The 21,660-nt window shown below is 33.4% G+C and overlaps 1 protein-coding gene across 1 annotated transcript; it reads left to right on the top strand.

Moving 5' to 3' along the window:
* Positions 1-1,125: 1,125 nt before the first annotated feature.
* Positions 1,126-21,190, top strand: LOC140048693 (uncharacterized). Its single transcript, XM_072093462.1, has 19 exons — positions 1,126-1,171; positions 1,700-1,823; positions 2,253-2,403; positions 2,899-3,015; positions 3,103-3,219; positions 3,619-3,717; positions 4,035-4,169; positions 6,177-6,269; positions 6,535-6,648; positions 6,915-7,207; positions 7,448-7,595; positions 7,948-7,981; positions 8,313-8,900; positions 9,307-9,385; positions 9,762-9,849; positions 11,404-11,479; positions 16,499-16,667; positions 17,988-18,096; positions 19,436-21,190. The coding sequence occupies exons 1-19, from the start codon at positions 1,162-1,164 to the stop codon at positions 19,586-19,588; spliced, it is 2,697 nt and encodes an 898-aa protein (XP_071949563.1). The 5' UTR covers positions 1,126-1,161; the 3' UTR covers positions 19,589-21,190.
* Positions 21,191-21,660: the final 470 nt, after the last annotated feature.

Raw genomic sequence — 21,660 nt, 5'->3', positions numbered from 1 at the left:
TAGGTCTACTTTACTACTACCAGGCCTAGAGTAGAGAAGGGCCTAGGCCTAAAAAAGGCTAGCTACTAGCTAGGCTAGGCCCAGGGCCAACAAGAGGAGTCTAGGCCCTATTCTGATCTACTAGAGGGCCTAGGCCTGTTGTGCTAGTGAGGGAAGCTAGTTAGTATACATTATCAGAGTATTATATTATTATTAATATTTTTCACTTCATTTAATATAATTACTTCTTTTCTCCTCCTACATTTGTTTATATAGGTAAATTATGGCTGAAATGTCAAACGATATGAGCGGAATTATGCCACTCAATCGGCAATCACACCAGCAAGGAAGCTACAGCAACAGACATTTAGAATCGATCTCAAACAAACTAGCAAATCTAGAACAGAGACTAAGTACAGATACTACCCATGATTCCCCTTCAAAAAGATCTTCAAATGCCCCATCATCGAGGGCGACAGATGCTGCAGAGTCCATTGTTGCAGGAAATTTTTCTAGAAACCGCTCACCGCACCACATTGGCATAGCAGCGTCTTCATCGGTCGTTCATAGTTCAAAAAAATATTCTTCCGAGGATGAAATTCGCAGGAAAAATGAACAGCAAGGAAGAAAAGATCATGTTAAGAAGGAGCTGTTTACAAGTAGTTTTGATAGGTCCATTGAAAACCAGGTTTGAACAATTCAATATTGAACTTTGCTATTTCTAAAACAGGATTTGCGACTACCGACCTAGGTCAGGTCACTTGGATCTAGAAACCATTAAAACTTTGTTGAGGTGGGAAAGCAAGGAAGTCCGAATATCCCCGTCATCACCAAAACCTCCCTATTGATGCGAAAATAATGGAAAAAAATATATTCATTTATTTAACTTTTAACACATTTTTTCTACCAAAGAAATGGGTCTTGTTCACTGTGTACTATGAATATATTTAACTTTATTACATAGATTGTAAAAGTAAAAAATATGAGATTTGAAAAAAAAATTTGACATCCATATTTACAAATGATATTACCACCCTAAATATTTGGTTAAACTGATAGAAATGGAATTCTGGTTTATGTCTAATAACATTTTGTTTTCTTTAGCATGAGTTGTCTGGAGACATTGCAAAGATGGATGATGTACGAGAAAGCCTAGATCGCATCATCTCACCTATCAATAACATGTTTACATGTAAGATACCAAAATGTTCATACTCCTTGTTATTGGACAGAAATGTTGTTGTTGTTGTTGTGGTATTAGTGCAGTATATTGTCTCATTTATCATTATACACCATTACAGTATATCCTCTAATCCCACCCTCATAGAACATGAAATTGGGCCAAATTTGAGGGGTGGGATTATTACTCTAGGGAAACCCTAGTTCAGTAAAAGAAAATGATTGGTAAGCATTTGTAAAATCTCGTCTGAACTGGCTAGAGAGAGGCTTGAATCTACTGCAGACCAAAAGTCAATACTTGGACTATACATTTTGGGATATGCCCGTTTGTGAAATCAGACATAAAGTAGTGGATAGGATTATACCTGAAGTGGGACTATACCTGGGGATATGGCTGTTTGTGAAATCAGACAGAAAGTAGAAGGTTGGGATTATACCAGAAGTGGGATTATACCTGAGAATATACGGTACTGATAACTATATAGTATAGAAAGTATGAGTGAATAATTTTGTTGAACAATCATTTTTGTGTGTTTTTTAGTTCAAAATAGAGATGTTCACCATGTAAGCAGCTCACCTGTGAGTGACCAACTAAGTATTGGATACCATGACAACGCTCAACACAATGAGTCAATGGAAAGCATGAAAACAGAAGCACTTCTAAGGTAATGACGAATATCTTTACAGAGTGTCTACAGAAATCAAGGGGTGCATGTCAAAAAGTTATTATAATAAATATTGATTGATTAGTTGAAATATTATCTAAAGCTCTGTCTACAATATCAAACTTTATGTGACAAAAAAATATGACATGCCCATATATTGGACATGATGATGTCATACCACTACCATATTTGGGCACATCACACTTTTTTTCTCAAACTAGTTTGATAGTTTAGAGCATAAAGCTCTGTCCACACTATCAAACTAGTTTGACAAAAAAAGTGTGATGTGGCTAAATACATTAGTGATATGCCCACATATGGTAGTGATATGATTATGTCTATATATGGGCACATCTCATTTTTTTGTGACATAAAGTAATAACGACAGAGTAGAGCATTAGATTGACACTTTGACATTTTTTTCTGTAGTATAAAGCCCCACGTGTCTACCGGATCCTTAGACAGTGGAATTGTCTTCCAACCTGCATCACAGCGCCACACTTACGTTCCTGATTCATCTCTGATGACAGAAAACCAGATTCTGAGAGACAGCTTAGAACGGGAACGATACAGAAGAAAGGTTTTTCACTAAAATAATTTTTTCAATAGATATTAGTAGTCTCCATGTGTTTCAAAATAAAAGAGAAATAATGTCTTGGAAAAGGCTAGGAAAGTAAGGGGTCTGGAGAAGAGACTGGACAAGTAAGGGCTCTGAAGAAGAGGAAAGTAAGGGGTCTAGAGGAGCCTAGGAAAGTTAGGGGGCTGGAGGAGCCTAGGACAGTAAGGGGGCTGGAGGAGCCTAGGAAGGTAAGGAATCTGGAAGAGCCTAGCGAAGTAATGGGTCTGGAGGAGCCTATGAAAGTAAGGGGTCTGGAGAAGAGGCTAGTAAAGTAAGGGGTCTGGAGGAGCCTTGGTAAGTAATGGGTCTGGAGAAGAGGCTAGGAAAGTAAGGGTCTGAAGAAGAGGCTAGGAAAGGAAGAGGTCATGTCATATTATTATTCTACTTGTTTACTTATATAGCTACTGATTTTTGTTACTGTTACTTCCTTAATTCTGTTGTATTTTGTAACCTTAGCATTGTGAAGACCAGATAAGTGGACTCCAATCCAAGTTGCTAGAGTCACAGCAGCAGTTAGCTGTGGCCGTCTCAACTGATCGTAAGAAGGATATTATGGTACAACAGCTGGACAAGGTAGGCTATCAGTACAATACAAGTTTATTTATTCTTCTTTCAAATATATACAAAAGAGAAAATCATAATTGTTTACATTATTTGTAGACTTTAGCAAAAGTTGTGGATGGATGGAAGAAAAATGAAGAAGAAAAATTAATTGTGATTGATAAAATGAAAGTAGAGAAAGAAGAAGCTGACAAGATGCAAGATAGACAAAAACAGGTAAAAAAGAGTTCAAAAATTAAATAATGTTGGTAAATTATTTATTGGATATAGATAATAAGTAAAATAATTATTATAATTAGATATCGATGTTGGACTACTACTAGTACTAGTCCCATGCCTGACCTTTGCCAGTGGCGAATTCAGACCCGGGGCCTAAGAATGATGAAATGAAGGGCTGACCTTAATTTGATGTCCTATCTTTTGCATTACAATTTGCGAAATTTAGGGTCGACCGGCTGCCCCCTTGGATCCCCCTGTGTTTGCAAGAGTTGCAATCTTTCACTGCTGTCACATGTCAATATCTGCATTATTGTGTCACTATATAAAGTTGAATAGGAAAGTAGATTATAACTAATATTGCATGGTTTTGATGTAATAACATTTTATTTTAACCAGTTATTAGCTACATTTGAAAAGGACTTATCACAAGCTGTTGATCAGCTGAGCAAAGAACAGAAAAGAGCAATATCCATAGAAAAGGAAAAACAAATAGAAGTATGTATAAAAGGAGAATTGTTTTGAAAGAATGAAATTATTATTATTTAAAGACTTGCTTTTAGTCAATATCACAATCTAAGAAACAAACACAATTCTTACTTACTTACTGTACTTACTTAGTCCGGGACATACCTAAACTTATATGACTAGATTCCTCCATAACTTCCTATCTGCCATTGTGACAGTCATCTCTCTGCATACCAGTATCCATCTCTAAACATCAATCAAGAACGTGACAGTTTATGTATATAAAATTATAATAAATAAATTTGAAAACATAGATGTATTAAATTTAAAAATTATAAAATATTCAGATTCAGACATTAAAGGACCAAAAGGAGGAAAGCTTAAAATTGGTTCAAGAAGAAAAACAGAAAAGACAGGCTACTGAGAAGATGAAGGAGGACTTATTAAAACAGATAAAGGAACTACAAGATAAGATTTCCCAGGTACTACACCTCAGATAAATAATACCATGTTGTCTTATAATCAAAATTATATTGCAGTTGCTAGAACCAAGGCAATCTAACAACAGGATGATCAAAGGGTTTATCTGTGGCTGCGACACGATCAGTTCCACGACCCTTAACAGGCATCACGCGCTACAGAGAATATGTACATAGTGCAGTACTGTTGGTATTTGTCGCAGCCAGACATAAGATCACTGTTATGAGTTTCTATCTTGACAAGGCGAGCTCAGTGTCCTGTTGTTAGATTGCCTTGCTAGAACAGTGCTATGTTTCTCAGTGTCCTGTTGTTAGATTGCCTTGCTAGAACAGTGCTATGTTTCTCAGTGTCCTGTTAGATTGCCTTGCTAGAACAGTGCTATGTTTCTCAGTGTCCTGTTGTTAGATTGCCTTGCTAGAACAGTGCTATGTTTCTCAGTGTCCTGTTGTTAGATTGCCTTGCTAGAACAGTGCTATGTTTCTCGGTGTCCTGTTAGATTGCCTTGCTAGAACAGTGCTATGTTTCTCAGTGTCCTGTTGTTAGATTGCCTTGCTAGAACAGTGCTATGTTTCTCAGTGTCCTGTTAGATTGCCTTGCTAGAACAGTGCTATGTTTCTCAGTGTCCTGTTAGATTGCCTTGCTAGAACAGTGCTATGTTTCTCAGTGTCCTGTTGTTAGATTGCCTTGCTAGAACAGTGCTATGTTTCTCAGTGTCCTGTTGTTAGATTGCCTTGCTAGAACAGTGCTATGTTTCTCAGTGTCCTGTTGTTAGATTGCCTTGCTAGAACAGTGCTATGTTTCTCAGTGTCCTGTTAGATTGCCTTGCTAGAACAGTGCTATGTTTCTCAGTGTCCTGTTGTTAGATTGCCTTGCTAGAACAGTGCTATGTTTCTCAGTGTCCTGTTAGATTGCCTTGCTAGAACAGTGCTATGTTTCTCAGTGTCCTGTTGTTAGATTGCCTTGCTAGAACAGTGCTATGTTTCTCAGTGTCCTGTTGTTAGATTGCCTTGCTAGAACAGTGCTATGTTTCTCGGTGTCCTGTTAGATTGCCTTGCTAGAACAGTGCTATGTTTCTCAGTGTCCTGTTGTTAGATTGCCTTGCTAGAACAGTGCTATGTTTCTCAGTGTCCTGTTGTTAGATTGCCTTGCTAGAACAGTGCTATGTTTCTCAGTGTTCTGTTGTTAGATTGCCTTGCTAGAACAGTGCTATGTTTCTCAGTGTCCTGTTGTTAGATTGCCTTGCTAGAACAGTGCTATGTTTCTCAGTGTTCTGTTGTTAGATTGCCTTGCTAGAACAGTGCTATGTTTCTCAGTGTCCTGTTGTTAGATTGCCTTGCTAGAACAGTGCTATGTTTCTCAGTGTCCTGTTGTTAGATTGCCTTGCTAGAACAGTGCTATGTTTCTCAGTGTCCTGTTAGATTGCCTTGCTAGAACAGTGCTATGTTTCTCAGTGTCCTGTTGTTAGATTGCCTTGCTAGAACAGTGCTATGTTTCTCAGTCTCCTGTTGTTAGATTGCCTTGCTAGAACAGTGCTATGTTTCTCAGTGTCCTGTTGTTAGATTGCCTTGCTAGAACAGTGCTATGTTTCTCAGTGTTCTGTTGTTAGATTGCCTTGCTAGAACAGTGCTATGTTTCTCAGTGTCCTGTTAGATTGCCTTGCTAGAACAGTGCTATGTTTCTCAGTGTCCTGTTGTTAGATTGCCTTGCTAGAACAGTGCTATGTTTCTCAGTGTCCTGTTAGATTGCCTTGCTAGAACAGTGCTATGTTTCTCAGTGTCCTGTTGTTAGATTGCCTTGCTAGAACAGTGCTATGTTACTCAGTGTCCTGTTGTTAGATTGCCTTGCTAGAACAGTGCTATGTTTCTCAGTGTCCTGTTGTTAGATTGCCTTGCTAGAACAGTGCTATGTTTATGACCTGCTATACATTCTGTATTATTACATAGGAATACAGTAGTTGTTTTATTAATTTAATCTGAATATTAAAGTTGCATTTTTGTTGTTTATTCCAGGAGAGAGATATAGCTTTGGAAATTCAGCATAAATTGCAGAAAGAATTATTAATGCTAAGTGAAAAACATCAAAAGGAATTGGAATCCGAACAGGTAAATGAAATTTAAATCTTATTTTACAAACAATTTAACTTTTTACATAATTAGACTCTCATAATACCAGACTCTGTGATAATATCCAAAAGATCCCAAATTCTTTGTTACCATTAAAAGCATATTAATTTGAGACATATTAGACCAATCCAAGGTTTGTAGTATTGGGAGATGAGTAATATAGAACTATTGTATGTGGCATAACTATGGGGTTTTTTTTTCCGTTTATTATATCTATAACAAAAAATGTTTTTGTTATTTTTAGCAAAGTTCTGCAAGTGTTGTGGCAAAGTCATGCAAGGCTGATAAGAAGATAAAATCTTTAAATTCAGAAATATCAGAATTGAAAGAGCAACTACAGGATTTTGAACAAGAAAGGGTAAGTACAAAAACAAACAAACGAAATAAACCTTAATATAATGAATGCATTGTTTGTTTAAATATTTAAAAGACTAAAGATCTGTCTGCACTATCAAACTTATGTTACACAAAAATGTGATGTGCCCATATATGGACATGCTGGTGTCATATCACTACTATATTTGAACTACTAGTTTGATAGTGTACACAGTGCATAAGATACGTTATTGTGATTTAACCAACATTTGAAAAAATTTAATAATTTTAAATAAATGTTTTTACTAGGAAAATTTAAAACTAGAGGTCGAAATGCAGGCTGCAAAATTTGAAGCCAGCCAACTTCGTCAAGAGACAGAACGACAAACAGAAGTGGAGAAAACGGTTGGTCAGCGAATGATAGACTTTGAGAAGAGGTTCCAGGAAGAACAGAAAAACTTAAAGAATATCCATCGACAGCAAGTACAGACTTTGTTGGATAACCACCAGAAGGAGATGAAGGTGATGGAAGAAAGGTCGCAAGAGAAGATGCAGAGCTTGACAGAAAGGTGGAAAAATGTTGTGCAAGATCTTCAACAAAGGTAATCCACTTGGTTTGCTCTTGTTGAGATTGTAGAAGACACTTTACACACAAAGAATGAGAGAAAATAATGTTATGGTGATAAAATACAATAATTTTAACAAAATTGTTTTTTGACTTTTCATTTATCACAATAATAAAGATTGCGGTAAATTACACACACACATTAGATGGTGAATTAAGCAGTATTGTATATTATCACATAAGGGGTAATGTCTTTATTTATATGTGTTTATTTTAGACTAGATAACAGTAATCAGGAGATGACGTCTATGAAGCAGAACATTAAAGAGGAAGGAGGTCACTATATTGATGTCATTGGACAATTCCAGACCCAGTGCCATCAATTGATGAACTGGATTCAAGTGCTCAGCAATCCTGATCAACAGGTGAGGATTCTATGTGCCCATATATGGACATGATGATGTCATATCACTAACAAATTTGGGCATATCACCTACATATTTAAGCATATCACTACCATATTTGGGCATATTCCACAGACCCCATGCCTTTTTTGGAAATATGGGACATCATTTTTCTCTGCCTTTTTCATTTTTCCGTGCTTCATTTCATAACAAACATTTACATAAATAATATAACAATTATATAAAAAATAACATAACACAACTTAAGTAAAATATACATTATATTGTTCTAAAAGAATAATTGAGGTATTTTATTAAGTTTTATATTACAATCTAAATTATATTTATATGTATTTAAACTTTTGTTTAATAGGAATCAAGAAATCAGAATAAATTAAACAAAGACGGTAAGTAGGGTTTTAAAAATCTTTATTTTCGTATTAATTATTATGTATATATGTATTATAGTATTGGAATAATATACATAAAGCTCTGTCTACACTATCAAAAAATTATGATGTGCCCAAATATGGTAGTGAAATGACATCATCGTGTCTAAAGTTTGAGCTTAAAAGCAGTCTTTTCTATTCTTTATAATTCATTCTGATTGCAAGACAAAGATGTTTGTTCAATAGTGTCGGTTTTTCAAACCTTTTGTAGTCTCTCACTTTCATGATATTTGATAATGTCATTTGTAAGTGTTATTGTTTAGTAATATAAATATAAAATATCTTATAGTTCCCAGAATGAATACCATAAGCAACTTAGCATGGACTCCACCAAAGCAAAGACAGCCTTTTACTTCATCCTCTACTGCTGTCAAACTGACCAATCAGCAACCATTTAATTCATCGACAACTACACCCAGTAAACATACATACCAACACAAAGACTTCATGCAGGAATTTCCACGAGCCAATGTTGCAGATAAAGCTAAGACAGACTCATCAGGTGTCTTCCAAAATCGTATATTGTTTAGCGACCCCACCCATGCTGATGTTCACTCATTCACCGAGGCTAAAACTAGGCAAGAGGTACCCATTGGAAGCTACCCCAGCAGTTTGATGTTTACCAAGCATGCTCTGTCTGATGCTAGGCCAGAGTTTGGCTCATACACAGAAGGGAAAGCAAAGCAGGAGGCACCTGCAGGGAGCTTCTCAAGAGGCTTGGTGTTTACCAACCAAGCACAACCAGAGGCTCAGCAAGAAGTGTCTGTAGCAGGTTATCCAGGCAGAAAGATGTTTTCCAATCAGCTTCATTCAGATACGTCTTCATTCAAACCTTTGCATCCTCAGTTTGATGATCAACAAACAAGTAGCTTCTGCTGTGAGATCATTATACTTCATTATTAGAGGATGTCCCCTTGAATATGGGGTATCCCTGAATAGAGGGTGAACCCTGAATAGGGGGTGAACCCTGAATATAGGGTGTATCCTGAACATAGGGTTTCCCAAGTCCTACTGTATTCCCAGTTTGCACAAATTTCCATTTTAAAGTGGACCAATAGCATTTCTTGAATCTTGAAAAAAAAAATCAAATGTATGCCATCCCAGTTTCAAGTGATAATTCAATGTTTACTTGTATTTGTTATTGTGTTTTGCTAGGCATTGTGAAAGGATATAATAATGTGATTCATAAATTAGTTAATTTTGAATGTATTTATTTTGTATCATATTACTGTATAGACTACACTCGTTTTGTTTATTTTACTAAGTTTCCATAATCATTTCAGTGAGTGAAACAATAGACCATGTTCCAGAGAAAGAAGATAGTATTACTGATCTATCAGTTGGTCCTCTAGAATCCACTGTGTAAGTGATTAAGATAGTTATTTGTCAACATTCAATTTTTTTCTAAAATAGAATTTTGCCAAATATAGTACAGTACTTGCTTTGTTTGTTATCACGATATCGTTCACAATTTTAAAGTTATCATTCTGAATTTTTTGGGTGTAATAGGTAACATCAGTTCATTAATAACTTCACAAATAAAAAAAAAAAAAAAAATTTGTATTCTTTTAGTATGCGCTCTCTGTGTCAATATTTTGCCAAGTACTTCACTCAGTTTCTGAGTGCTTTCATTGTAATATTAAATATGTTCTGTGTTGAAATTTACTGTCCGGAAAAATTCTTATACTTGTTTCAATTCCTTCTCCCAATTTATATTTTGTTGTCTATTTAATTTCAGAATTGAAAGGGACGTTTATAATTCACTGACAAATAAGTTTCAGAAACATGATGAGAAACAACAAGAGCTACAACATTACATACAGATGGTATTTAATATCTATATTACATAAGCACAAACCTGAAATATGTTACTCTACTCCAAAATTGTATGACCAGTTTAGATATGGACCTTTAGCTTGTTAGGACAGCAATTTGCAAAATATTTCACTACTAAGATCACATCACACTAAGAGCAATATCTATTGTACAAAAAACTGCTAGTCTAAAGCTCTGTCTACTACATTATCAAACTTTATGTGACAAAAAAATGTGATGTGCCCATATATGGACTTGACAATGTCATACCACTACCATATTTAAGCATATCACTACCATATTTGGAAACATCACAATTTTTTTTTTTTTTTAACTTGTTTGATAAGGCATTTAGTAAATGTTTGTGTTTACAATTTATATTTGTTTTTACCAAACTGCCCTCAACCATCATAACACATGGTTGTTGACTTACAAACATCTGTTTAAAATCACAAGACTTTAATAATTGATAGTGAGCCATGTGTCATATTGAATGTGTGTGATTCACTTGGATTTACCAATTGTAAAACTAAACCCAAATTAGAATGAACCAAAAATACTTTTTCCATTTGTCTTTTCCAATTTATTTTATTATTCATTCAAAACTAATTCAAACTAATTGAGAATGTTGTAAAGCTCTGTCTACACTATCAAACTAGTTTGATAAAAGAGTGTGATATGGTAGTGATATGACATCCAATCCATATATGGGCACATCACACTTTTTTTAAAGTTTGATAGTGTAGACAGAGTTTAAGATAATAGCAGGTGTTTCTGATTTTCCTTTCCTATTTTTAGTTTTTATTTATTGCGATACTCTAACCCGCTTGTTTTTTATTCTCAATCCTATGTATAGTATTTACCACTTTGACCTCGCATCATGTACTATAATTGCAGATGTATATTTTATTTTTTGTCATTGTATTGTAATTAAACTCAATTTTAATGTGAATTTTAACTTTCTATGAATTGTTAAATTTTAATATCTTGTTTTCGTTATTTTGAACATATTTAGAATTTGCGCAAATGAATAAATTATAACAGAATCAATTATTACCTTGTCCCGTCTGTGACAACAGATTGATTTACAGCATGTCATTTTCTTTGTGTTGATAATTTAAATATTATTAACTTAATGCAATACTGTACCACAATAGATCAATTGTAACAAATTGGATGAATAATATTTCTTATTTTTTTCACTGCTTCTTGTACAATTAAAAGTTAATAGCTGTAGCTTTTTGGTTGACTCTTGCCTTCCAAATATCAAGGTATTCACCAATCACACTTAAGTGAGATATTTTTCTTAAATATTAAGTATTTCACTTAACTCAATAAATATTTAAGTATTTCCCTTAAACTGTGTTCACTTAGATAGGAGATTTTTTTTTAATTTTAAGAGTAAGTGTTTCCCTTCGCCTAAGTTTGAATGGTGAATACGGCTATAGGGTTCTGACAGGGTGTATAATAATATAAATATCCATCCTGTAATTGGCAAGTTAATTTGCTGGTGGATTTGTTTAAATATGTTTTATTAAAAAAGTTGTTTATTTTTTCTTGTTCAGTTACTTCAAAGATCGCCAGGATCACCTGTCAGTGAAGAAAGTGAATCAGTAGAAAATCATCTGCAAGCTGTTACAGGTAATTTATAAACTAAAGGCTTAAGCTCTGTCTACACTATCAAACTAGTTTGATGTGCCCAAATATGGTAGTGATGTGTCTAAATATAGTATTGATATGACATCATCATGTCAATATATGGGTACATCACATTTTTTTGTAACATAACGCTTGATAGTGTAGACAGAGATTTAGAGAGTGTGCTGTTTTTATCCATTAAGAATATTCTAGTACTGTGGTAAATTTTAGTCAGAAAATTGAACCATGTGACCCGCCAATCACACTTAAGCAAGATACTTCACTTAAATACTTAAAAGTATTAAAGTCAATAATATTTAATGATTTTTCTTCAGGTTGTATTCACTTTTTTTAGAGTTTCCCTTATTTCACAGTAATATTATAACTTAATGATTAATAACAAATATATTGTGCGGCCACTATATACATCAGTGTCAGAAATGTAATAATGAAGTAGAACTAGTGTCTTGTAGATGAAAGGAATTGGAGGATTGGACAAACATATTCATAAGTTAGGCCTATATCTATCAATTTAGGGCTTTCAGGCGTTTTTATCAACTCGTCAAATCAACTGTCGTTTACCAGTATTTTACTTATGGATTTCTATTCTAAGGACAATATAAAACCTATTTCTGGGTAAAAATTACAGAGCCCCACCCAAAAACTCATTATCGACCCATTTAGTTGTATCCCTGGCAGTTAGCCACGTTTTTATCAGCTACAATGAATTATGATGTTTAATATGGGGGTAGCAATAACAGGAAATCATGTATCCTGGATGTTCATTCAACCATAACAAACAGGAGGATATTATTTTCATATTATAGTTTTTACCTTTTTTTCTGCTGAAAGAACAATTTTTTAAAATATGGATTTAAAAAAAACATTTTTAAAACGATTGAATTTTTTTCAATCTATGATGCACAAAATAATTAGTTTTCTTCACGTTTAGAAAATAAAGTTTATGCATTCCACAATAAGTAACATACTTCATGTACATACTAAATGGCTTTCTAGTCTGTTCTGGGATAACTATTGGTTGACAATCCAATACAAATTAATCACATACATACAATCCACCGACTTAATACGCAATACACCCCTATTTTTTAATGGAATAACCCACTATAACGGCCAGTACCTATACTGCGTGTAATCGTTACTATTTTATTTTCTTTAAACGTAAATATTCTTGAATATTCTGAGTGGGGTTGCATGCTACTCATCACGTAAGTTTGTCCCACAAAATAAGGTCACAAAGTCTTTATTTCCGGTTTTGAAAAAATGAAAGAAACCGCACATAGTCACTCTCAAAAAATGAAAAATCTTTCTGATCTGTAAAAATTGTTTTGAGAAATACTAATACAAATTTGTTTAAGGCGCCCTCTTGTGCCTCGTCCTATCAGACCTTCGATTCACATATCAATCTGATATAAATTTTATCTGAGATACAGAGGTGTTTTTTCGTTATTGCTTAATTTCTTGTATTAGTTAACTTAATATGTAATTTCCTTCTAATTAAAATATGTGATTAGATTAATTCTAACAATTTTTCTAGCATTATTTACCTATAACATTAAAGATGTCCTATGAAAAAATATTTTTTTAAATTTTTTTGTTAAATATGCCATTTTAATGTGCCACATAATATGTTATACACTTTGAATAAAAATTGGATTTAAAAAAAAATATTTACCTGAAAAACAGTAATTTTAAGCCAAAACAAATAGTCAAATTAGCTGCCAGCCAATGGTATTTTAGTTGAATTTAACCATTTATTATGTCATTTATAAGTGAAAACATTAATTTTCGTTTTCTTCTACGGAAGTGATTATTTATAAGAACTACAAAATAACCTATTCAAATTCTGATTTAATTAATCTTTATTTTGTTTGGGGACAATACATCTTTAATATTTATGAAGTAGTTTGTATCAGCTGCTGCTTTTACAATTTATTTTTATAGCTTTTCCAACTTTTATAAGTCCTTGATTGACACCGACATGTTTATGGTGATGTTTTGAATAATGTTGCCAAACTTCTGACAGCATAATCAAATTTAGATAAACTTTTATGACAAATTTTTTGCAAAAAATATTATAATAATATATTTATAAATCCAAAGGCAAATGAATGAAAAATGACAATGCTGTAGGTATCAGTGGCTGGATCTCTCATTGGAGGTACAAATAAAATAATCACAAAAGCTCAATCAAAATGGTCAAATAAAACAGCCAGAAAGATAGTGGCAAGCTTTTGGAAAACCTGAATGAAAATGCAAATTTTTAATTTAAGAGAATATTTCATACTCTACACATGTGTTTATTTCTATTGTGTTTAAAATTAAGAACTTCTTATTTATTAAACTTAAAGCAAAGTGGAAATTAGCACTTCCATGTTTTAAGATGATATTGCATCTGTTTGTGATTGACATCCATCATGACACAGGATGTCAAATGACCCTCCAATCAAAGACCACTTTGAATTAAGCTTTGTCTACACTATCAAACTTTTTGTTACAACAAAAATGTGATGTGCCCATATATGGACATGATGATGTCATATCACTACCATATTTGGGCATATCACTACCATGTTTGGGCATATCACTACCATGTTTGGGCATATCACTACCATATTTGGGCATATCACACTTTTTGATAGTGTAGAAAGAGCTTTAGAATATTTTTGGGAAAATATTACTATGTTATGCTAATTTAATTGTAGGCCTATATATTTTTATTTCAATCTTTTCTAAATTTGTTACCTTTCCCTCATTTTTACTTGAATAATTTCTTTATTTTCAAACTGTTTATCTTTTTACTTGAATTTTCTTCCATTTTTTACTAATTTTAACTTGATTCTCTTCTTTTTATTTTTAAACTATTCCTCTATTTTTTCATTACCGGTGTTTTAAACTGTATATTGTCAGCATGCCGCTGAAGCATGTTTCCGCGCCGGCCGGCATCAATCTAATTGCTTGGAGATTTCAACAGGAAGTTGCGAGTAACCTTTGCATTACAAGCGCTGGGGATTTATAATGTCAAACAGATTTAAACAAGAAGCAGTTTTTATTATTTTATTAACTAATAAATTATTGTTCATGTATTTAATATATTATGGAGTGAGCGCAGAATCTGTTTGGGCTTTTGCCTATTTTCAATCCTGAAAATTTGATAAATATTATTATTGTAGCATGTATTGTTAGTGTATGTAATGAATATATCCAAGGCTTACATTACAGTAGAATACAATGATGATAATAGTGGCTATTATAGTATCCCAGGGATGATTGTTAAGCTCTGTTTACACTATCAAACCTATTATAGTATCCCAGGGATGATTGTTAAGCTCTGTCTACACTATCAAACCTATTATAGTATCCCAGGGATGATTGTTAAGCTCTGTTTACACTATCAAACCTATTATAGTATCCCAGGGATGATTGTTAAGCTCTGTCTACACTATCAAACCTATTATAGTATCCCAGGGATGATTGTTAAGCTCTGTCTACACTATCAAACCTATTATTGTATCCCAGGGATGATTGTTAAGCTCTGTCTACACTATCAAACCTATTATAGTATCCCAGGGATGATTGTTAAGCTCTGTTTACACTATCAAACCTATTATAGTATCCCAGGGATGATTGTTAAGCTCTGTCTACACTATCAAACCTATTATAGTATCCCAGGGATGATTGTTAAGCTCTGTTTACACTATCAAACCTATTATAGTATCCCAGGGATGATTGTTAAGCTCTGTTTACACTATCAAACCTATTATAGTATCCCAGGGATGATTGTTAAGCTCTGTCTACACTATCAAACCTATTATAGTATCCCAGGGATGATTGTTAAGCTCTGTTTACACTATCAAACCTATTATAGTATCCCAGGGATGATTGTTAAGCTCTGTCTACACTATCAAACCTATTATAGTATCCCAGGGATGATTGTTAAGCTCTGTCTACACTATCAAACCTATTATTGTATCCCAGGGATGATTGTTAAGCTCTGTCTACACTATCAAACCTATTATAGTATCCCAGGGATGATTGTTAAGCTCTGTTTACACTATCAAACCTATTATAGTATCCCAGGGATGATTGTTAAGCTCTGTCTACACTATCAAACCTATTATAGTATCCCAGGGATGATTGTTAAGCTCTGTTTACACTATCAAACCTATTATAGTATCCCAGGGATGATTGTTAAGCTCTGTCTACACTATCAAACCTATTATAGTATCCCAGGGATGATTGTTAAGCTCTGTTTACACTATCAAACCTATTATAGTATCCCAGGGATGATTGTTAAGCTCTGTTTACACTATCAAACCTATTATAGTATCCCAGGGATGATTGTTAAGCTCTGTCTACACTATCAAACCTATTATAGTATCCCAGGGATGATTGTTAAGCTCTGTTTACACTATCAAACCTATTATAGTATCCCAGGGATGATTGTTAAGCTCTGTTTACACTATCAAACCTATTATAGTATCCCAGGGATGATTGTTAAGCTCTGTCTACACTATCAAACCTATTATAGTATCCCAGGGATGATTGTTAAGCTCTGTCTACACTATCAAACCTATTATAGTATCCCAGGGATGATTGTTAAGCTCTGTTTACACTATCAAACCTATTATAGTATCCCAGGGATGATTGTTAAGCTCTGTCTACACTATCAAACCTATTATAGTATCCCCGGGATGATTGTTAAGCTCTGTCTACACTATCAAACCTTATGTGACAAAAAAAATGTGCCTGAATATGGTAGTGTCAGATTTTTGTTATCATGTCCATATATATATATATATTACATTTTTTTGTCACATAGAGTTTAATAGTGTAGACAGAGCTTAAGAAAACATTGGAACACAATTTAAACAATTCTTTTTTTATATTATTATTATTATATTATTCCTTTTATGCTCTGTATTTTTATAATTAATTTACTTAACATACTCCCTCAAGTGGTATTTATAAATTAATAAGTTTTGAATTCTGTGATTGCAGATACTGGCAACCCATCAGCGGCAGAGGTCCTTACTCTTGATCAGTTAAGTGACATTTCTAAACTGATTCAAAGGTCACACATAACTAATGATGATGATGCGGTTGCTAAGCAACAGAAGCCAGCGACACCCGAACAGATGATGGCATACCTCAAGATGATGCAATCTAGGTTAGTTCTCGCACAGATTCATTTTTTAGGTCATTTTTTTACAAAATCTCACATTTTTTTGAGGTTGTTGTGATTAAAAATATTACTGAATATGATTGGGTATAGTCTCGGAGGGGGGGGGGGGGTTGTCTGTGTAAAAGTTAAGAAACTTGCCAATTACAGGATGGATAAACTATTTTTATAGTTTATCGTGCTTATAAACTAAGTCTCATTTGAGGCATAGGGAGTGGAGTTGAAAGAGTTGTGAGTTACAACCCTGGCACTAGGTCAGGTTTGAACCTTGGGATTGGAAGGAAAGCATGTTAACCACCAAGCTACAGCTCCTCTAGTATTTCTATTTTAAAATGGAATTTACCGAAGTGTTCATATTTAGCCTAAATTATTGGTTGAGTTATAACCAAGCATGAAATATACTCGGGTCATATATACTAATATTTTTGCAACACTTATTTCAAATCTCATTCTAAATCCTTCAACAATTTTCTTACAAGAATGCAGGAAAGTCGACCTATTACAGCCCATGGTCACTGTATAAAAGTAGACGTCTGCTCAAATTTAATAATCCGTTGGTTTTCCTGTCCTCTCGTAGTTTGGGGTCAAATTTGTTTTCTTCTCAATGTTATATATCAAGGTCTATCTAGTGGCCATGTCTGTGTCCAAATTTTTTATCAAATAACCCCTTTTTAGTTACTTTGTTTTACTAGAGTCGGGGAAAATACTGATAAGACACAAACAAAAACTATTTGGTTTCTTATTTACATTAAAAATTAAGCCTACTAGCAAACTGTTTCTAAAGTTTATGTGACAAAAAAAAGTGATGTGCCGATATATGGACATGATGATGTCATATTATTACAATATTTAAGCATATCACTACCATATTTGGGCACATTACACTTTTTATGTCAAACTAGTTTGATAGTGTAGACAGAGCTTAACACTTGCAGTTTGCAAAAGAAAGTTTGATCAAGTTTCCTAGCAAAGCCTAGTCTAGCTAATCTTGTTTAAAAAAACATGTCTTTCCATAATGTTAAGCTAAAATTTTAGGCCAATTTGACTACACTGAGCTAGGTTGCCTTGCATACTATGACCTATGTGAGTATTTTCTCATTCGATTAATGTTTGGTGATGAAACATGGAAGTTCACCAAAATGCTAGATCACAATGTTATGCTAAAAAAAAATGTACAATGTATTTGCTATGGCTTATATGTAATAAATAAAATAAAAAATGATTATGATGGTTGTAATATCATATTATTATATGTATTTATCTCTCTTATCTAATAATTTAACAAATACGATCTTGATATATTCTAAGGGTTGCAAGTGTACAGAAACAACAGAACCAATCAAGTGATTCAAGAACAAATCACATGATGAAAACAAGTACGGCCGTTGCCAAAGATAACCCTTTAATGGCTTCACAAGTAATAGTTAATTCTTATTATTTTCTTATTTACTATCTGTAAAATCATTTACCGGTCCCGAAAAATATATTTTTTTATTGCAGTTTTTCTGTTGGTTGTCAGACTAGCAAACTAGGCTTTATGGAACGGACAGTTGTTGTCTTTTTTTTTTTCTGTTTTAGCGAGAAAAATTGAACTTTACATTACCTACTTGATAGCTATTAAAATCATGAAAATCGTTTTAAGAGTGATTATAAATGTGAGCCTAAGCCTGAGTGAAGTGATTCATTGCTAGTCTACTTGTTGATAGGAAACCCCTGCTATATAAAAGGTTGCTTTAATAGAAAATGAAATGAAACCGTGGCTTATATTTGTAACCTTTCAAGATATGTATGTCATTCATTGTCAAGTTGTGAGGTAATTTCCCGATTGATCGTAATCAAATTGGTACTGGGTTTGGTCTACTAGCATTCTTGCTCCCAACCAGTACATCCATTCATAGAAGCCTTAAAGAAGTAAGCCTACCTGGTGGTGGCCATAGAACGGTCCCGAGATAACGACTATACTTCGGCTTTAGTCGATAGAAGATTGATTTCTAGTTTTATTTATCTTGTTGCAATCCGTTTGATTCAAAGTAAATATTTTAGGACATGAAATTAGAAGTTTAAACATTTTACAGTACAATGCATAAATGCAATAAAGAATACAAAATTAAAGTTTATAGAAAAAAAAAACTAATACAGAAAGGAAACAAAAAGAGGATACAAATGTCTATTTGTATAGCGCCATTCCAATGATAAATAATTGTGTGTGTCACTGTGTACAGATGTTAAACTTTTGAACATGCTTCTCCCCCAATTGTCATGTCAGTGCACTAGTGTGTGAACTAGTATTACAACCAGGTAACCGTCTACTCGTCTCGAAAGACGTACTAAAGTGTACCGTACATGAATATTTTGTCCATCCTTGACCTACGGTTTATAATCCTTATCTAAGAAGACTCGACTCGTATCACCAGAACCATGGAGTGAGTGAGCCATGAATCCTTGTCGATGTTAGAGGGTATAAATTACGTTTCTACTGCCACACGACGGACCACAAAGTGCCATGTCATTGCATAGTAGGACAATATACCAGTAAAGCTCTGTTTACACTATCAAACTAGTTTGACAAAAAAAGTATGATGTGCCCAAATATGGTAGTGATATTCCCAAATATGGTAGTGATATGACATTATCATGTATGGGCACATCACATTTTTTTGTCACATAAGGTTTGATAGTTTAAACAGAGCTTTAGATTGTTGTGTTGATATTTAATAGAAGAATCGGAACTAACCAATTTTTATATTTTTATTTAGGAGTTTAGTTCAATGGTACAAAAAGAAACACAAATTAAAAATAAGTCTACAAGTAAGACGTCGGAGGCAAAAACACGGACTAAAAATAAACGAGGGAGCCTACCACAACCAACAAGACAGTCACAATCCGCACGCAAATCTATCTGGAAATAAAACCTACAAGATAGTGGCAACATTTAAAATGTAAAAATAAAGTTTTAAAATTATGGTGCGATTTATAGAAAGCAAAACTACATTTAGATAAAGTTGATTTGATGACATCATCATCATCTTCCTATACTGTACAGAACCTCATTTGAGTATAGTCACACATGGGTTGGTCACATTTATGCAGCTGGCCTTCTTAATTTTCCACACGTTTCATATTTTTTATTTTTAAAGATAATTTCAGATTTCTAATTTATGTCAACATAGAAGATACAATGTTTGATACAATCCCTCTAGTGATGTTGTTGTTGTTGACATATATTACTGGGGCGTCTTGCGGATCACAAAAAAAAGAAAATAATCTTTTCAGCTAAAACACATTTAACTAACAGTAACAAAAACAACACTGTATACTACTGCATTGCAGTACCACTATCCCTGTTAAACCACTATCAAACTTTATGTGACAAAAAATTATATGAACATGATAATGTCATATCACTACCATATTTAAGCATATCACTACCATATTTAAGCATATCACTACCATTTGAGTACATCACACTTTTTTGTCACATAAAGTTTGATAGTGTAGACAGAGCTTTAGACCTAAAGCAGCGAGAACATAAAACAAAAGTATCTTGGAAAAGACCTACCATGTGAAATAACACACAATGCTGTCAATCTGGAAGTGGATAATAAATGCAAAATATATCAAGGTTAAAATAATCTTGGCTTTTGATTTGCTTTCAGACCTGTACCATCAAATGTACAATCACAGATACAGTAAAGCTCTGTCTACACTATCAAACTAGTTTGATAAAAAAGGTGTGATGTGCACAAATATGGTAGTGATATGACATCATCATGTCCATATATGGCCACATCACATTTTTTTGTCACATAATGTTTGATAGTGTGGACAGAGCTTAACAGGGTGCTGCTTTTTTTTGGTTTTTAGGGGATCCATAATTCTTGATTGTATTCCAAAATCTGTATTTAATATCCTGTTAATTGTTTTGATGTGAAGTCAATTAGGTTATCTTCCAATTTCCTAACTGCATCTCTACCCAACATTCCAACTAATTATTTAATAAATTTGGTAGAAATTGAGCATATTGGTGATATCTACTTGGAGGGGAATCAAATAATTGATATTGAATAATAACTGTTTAATTAAAATTAGTCTTCATTACCACTGATCATAGATTTTTGTATATATTTTTCATACACTCTGTTGTGTGTTCTACGAGTGCATAAAAAAGTTCACATAATTAGTTAACTACAATACATTATATTGTTTTGCCATTACTATTGTTGTTCTTGATATGATGAGTGGTAAAAATTCCATTCTGGGCAAACTTCCAATTTTTCTACTACTTCCTTTTATGGAAATTGTTGTTTCAATAAAAAGCAAACACATAATCATTTTTGGTTTTGAATCTTGTAACAAACAAGAAAGAGAGAACATTTATGGTTTTATAAATTAAAAGTTTTAACAAAACCGTACACAATGTACTGAACATTTTAAATAAATAAAACTGTATATATTTTTTTGACAATGATGTTTGTTGAAATTCATCATTGATATTAGTTTTATGATTGTCATAATTTTAAGCTCTGTCTAGACTACTACTAGACAAAAAATAAATTGATGTACCCATATATGGTCACGATGATGTCATATCACTACCATATTTGGGCACATCACACTCTTTTTAATAGTGTGGACAGAGCTTTAGATATTGTGATTTGTTATTGTGGTGCTTCCCAATGGACGAGCTATGCAGAATTTCTTTAAAAATATAGTTTTATTTAAAATCTTTTTAAAAGTTTGTACATAACGTTTTATAAATATTTATAATAAATGTGTGTGATGTGATATTTTGCTTTTGAGTTTTTTTTGAAAATGTACATTTTGGTTACGGCTAAATTTATTTGACCCATTCTGCTGCTTTTAGTGATTTATATTTTCCATAAGTTATATTTCTTCAATCAATCCAAGTTTAGAAAAAATGTCAACATTTATTTTAAAATCACAACAAATAGCAAAATAAATAATCATCCAAAAATGAAGT

This window comes from Antedon mediterranea, chromosome 5 (genome assembly GCF_964355755.1).
Source record: "Antedon mediterranea chromosome 5, ecAntMedi1.1, whole genome shotgun sequence".
NCBI lineage: Eukaryota > Metazoa > Echinodermata > Crinoidea > Comatulida > Antedonidae > Antedon > Antedon mediterranea.
The sequence above is the reverse complement of the archived record's forward strand: the minus strand, read 5'-3'. Positions and strand labels throughout refer to the sequence as shown.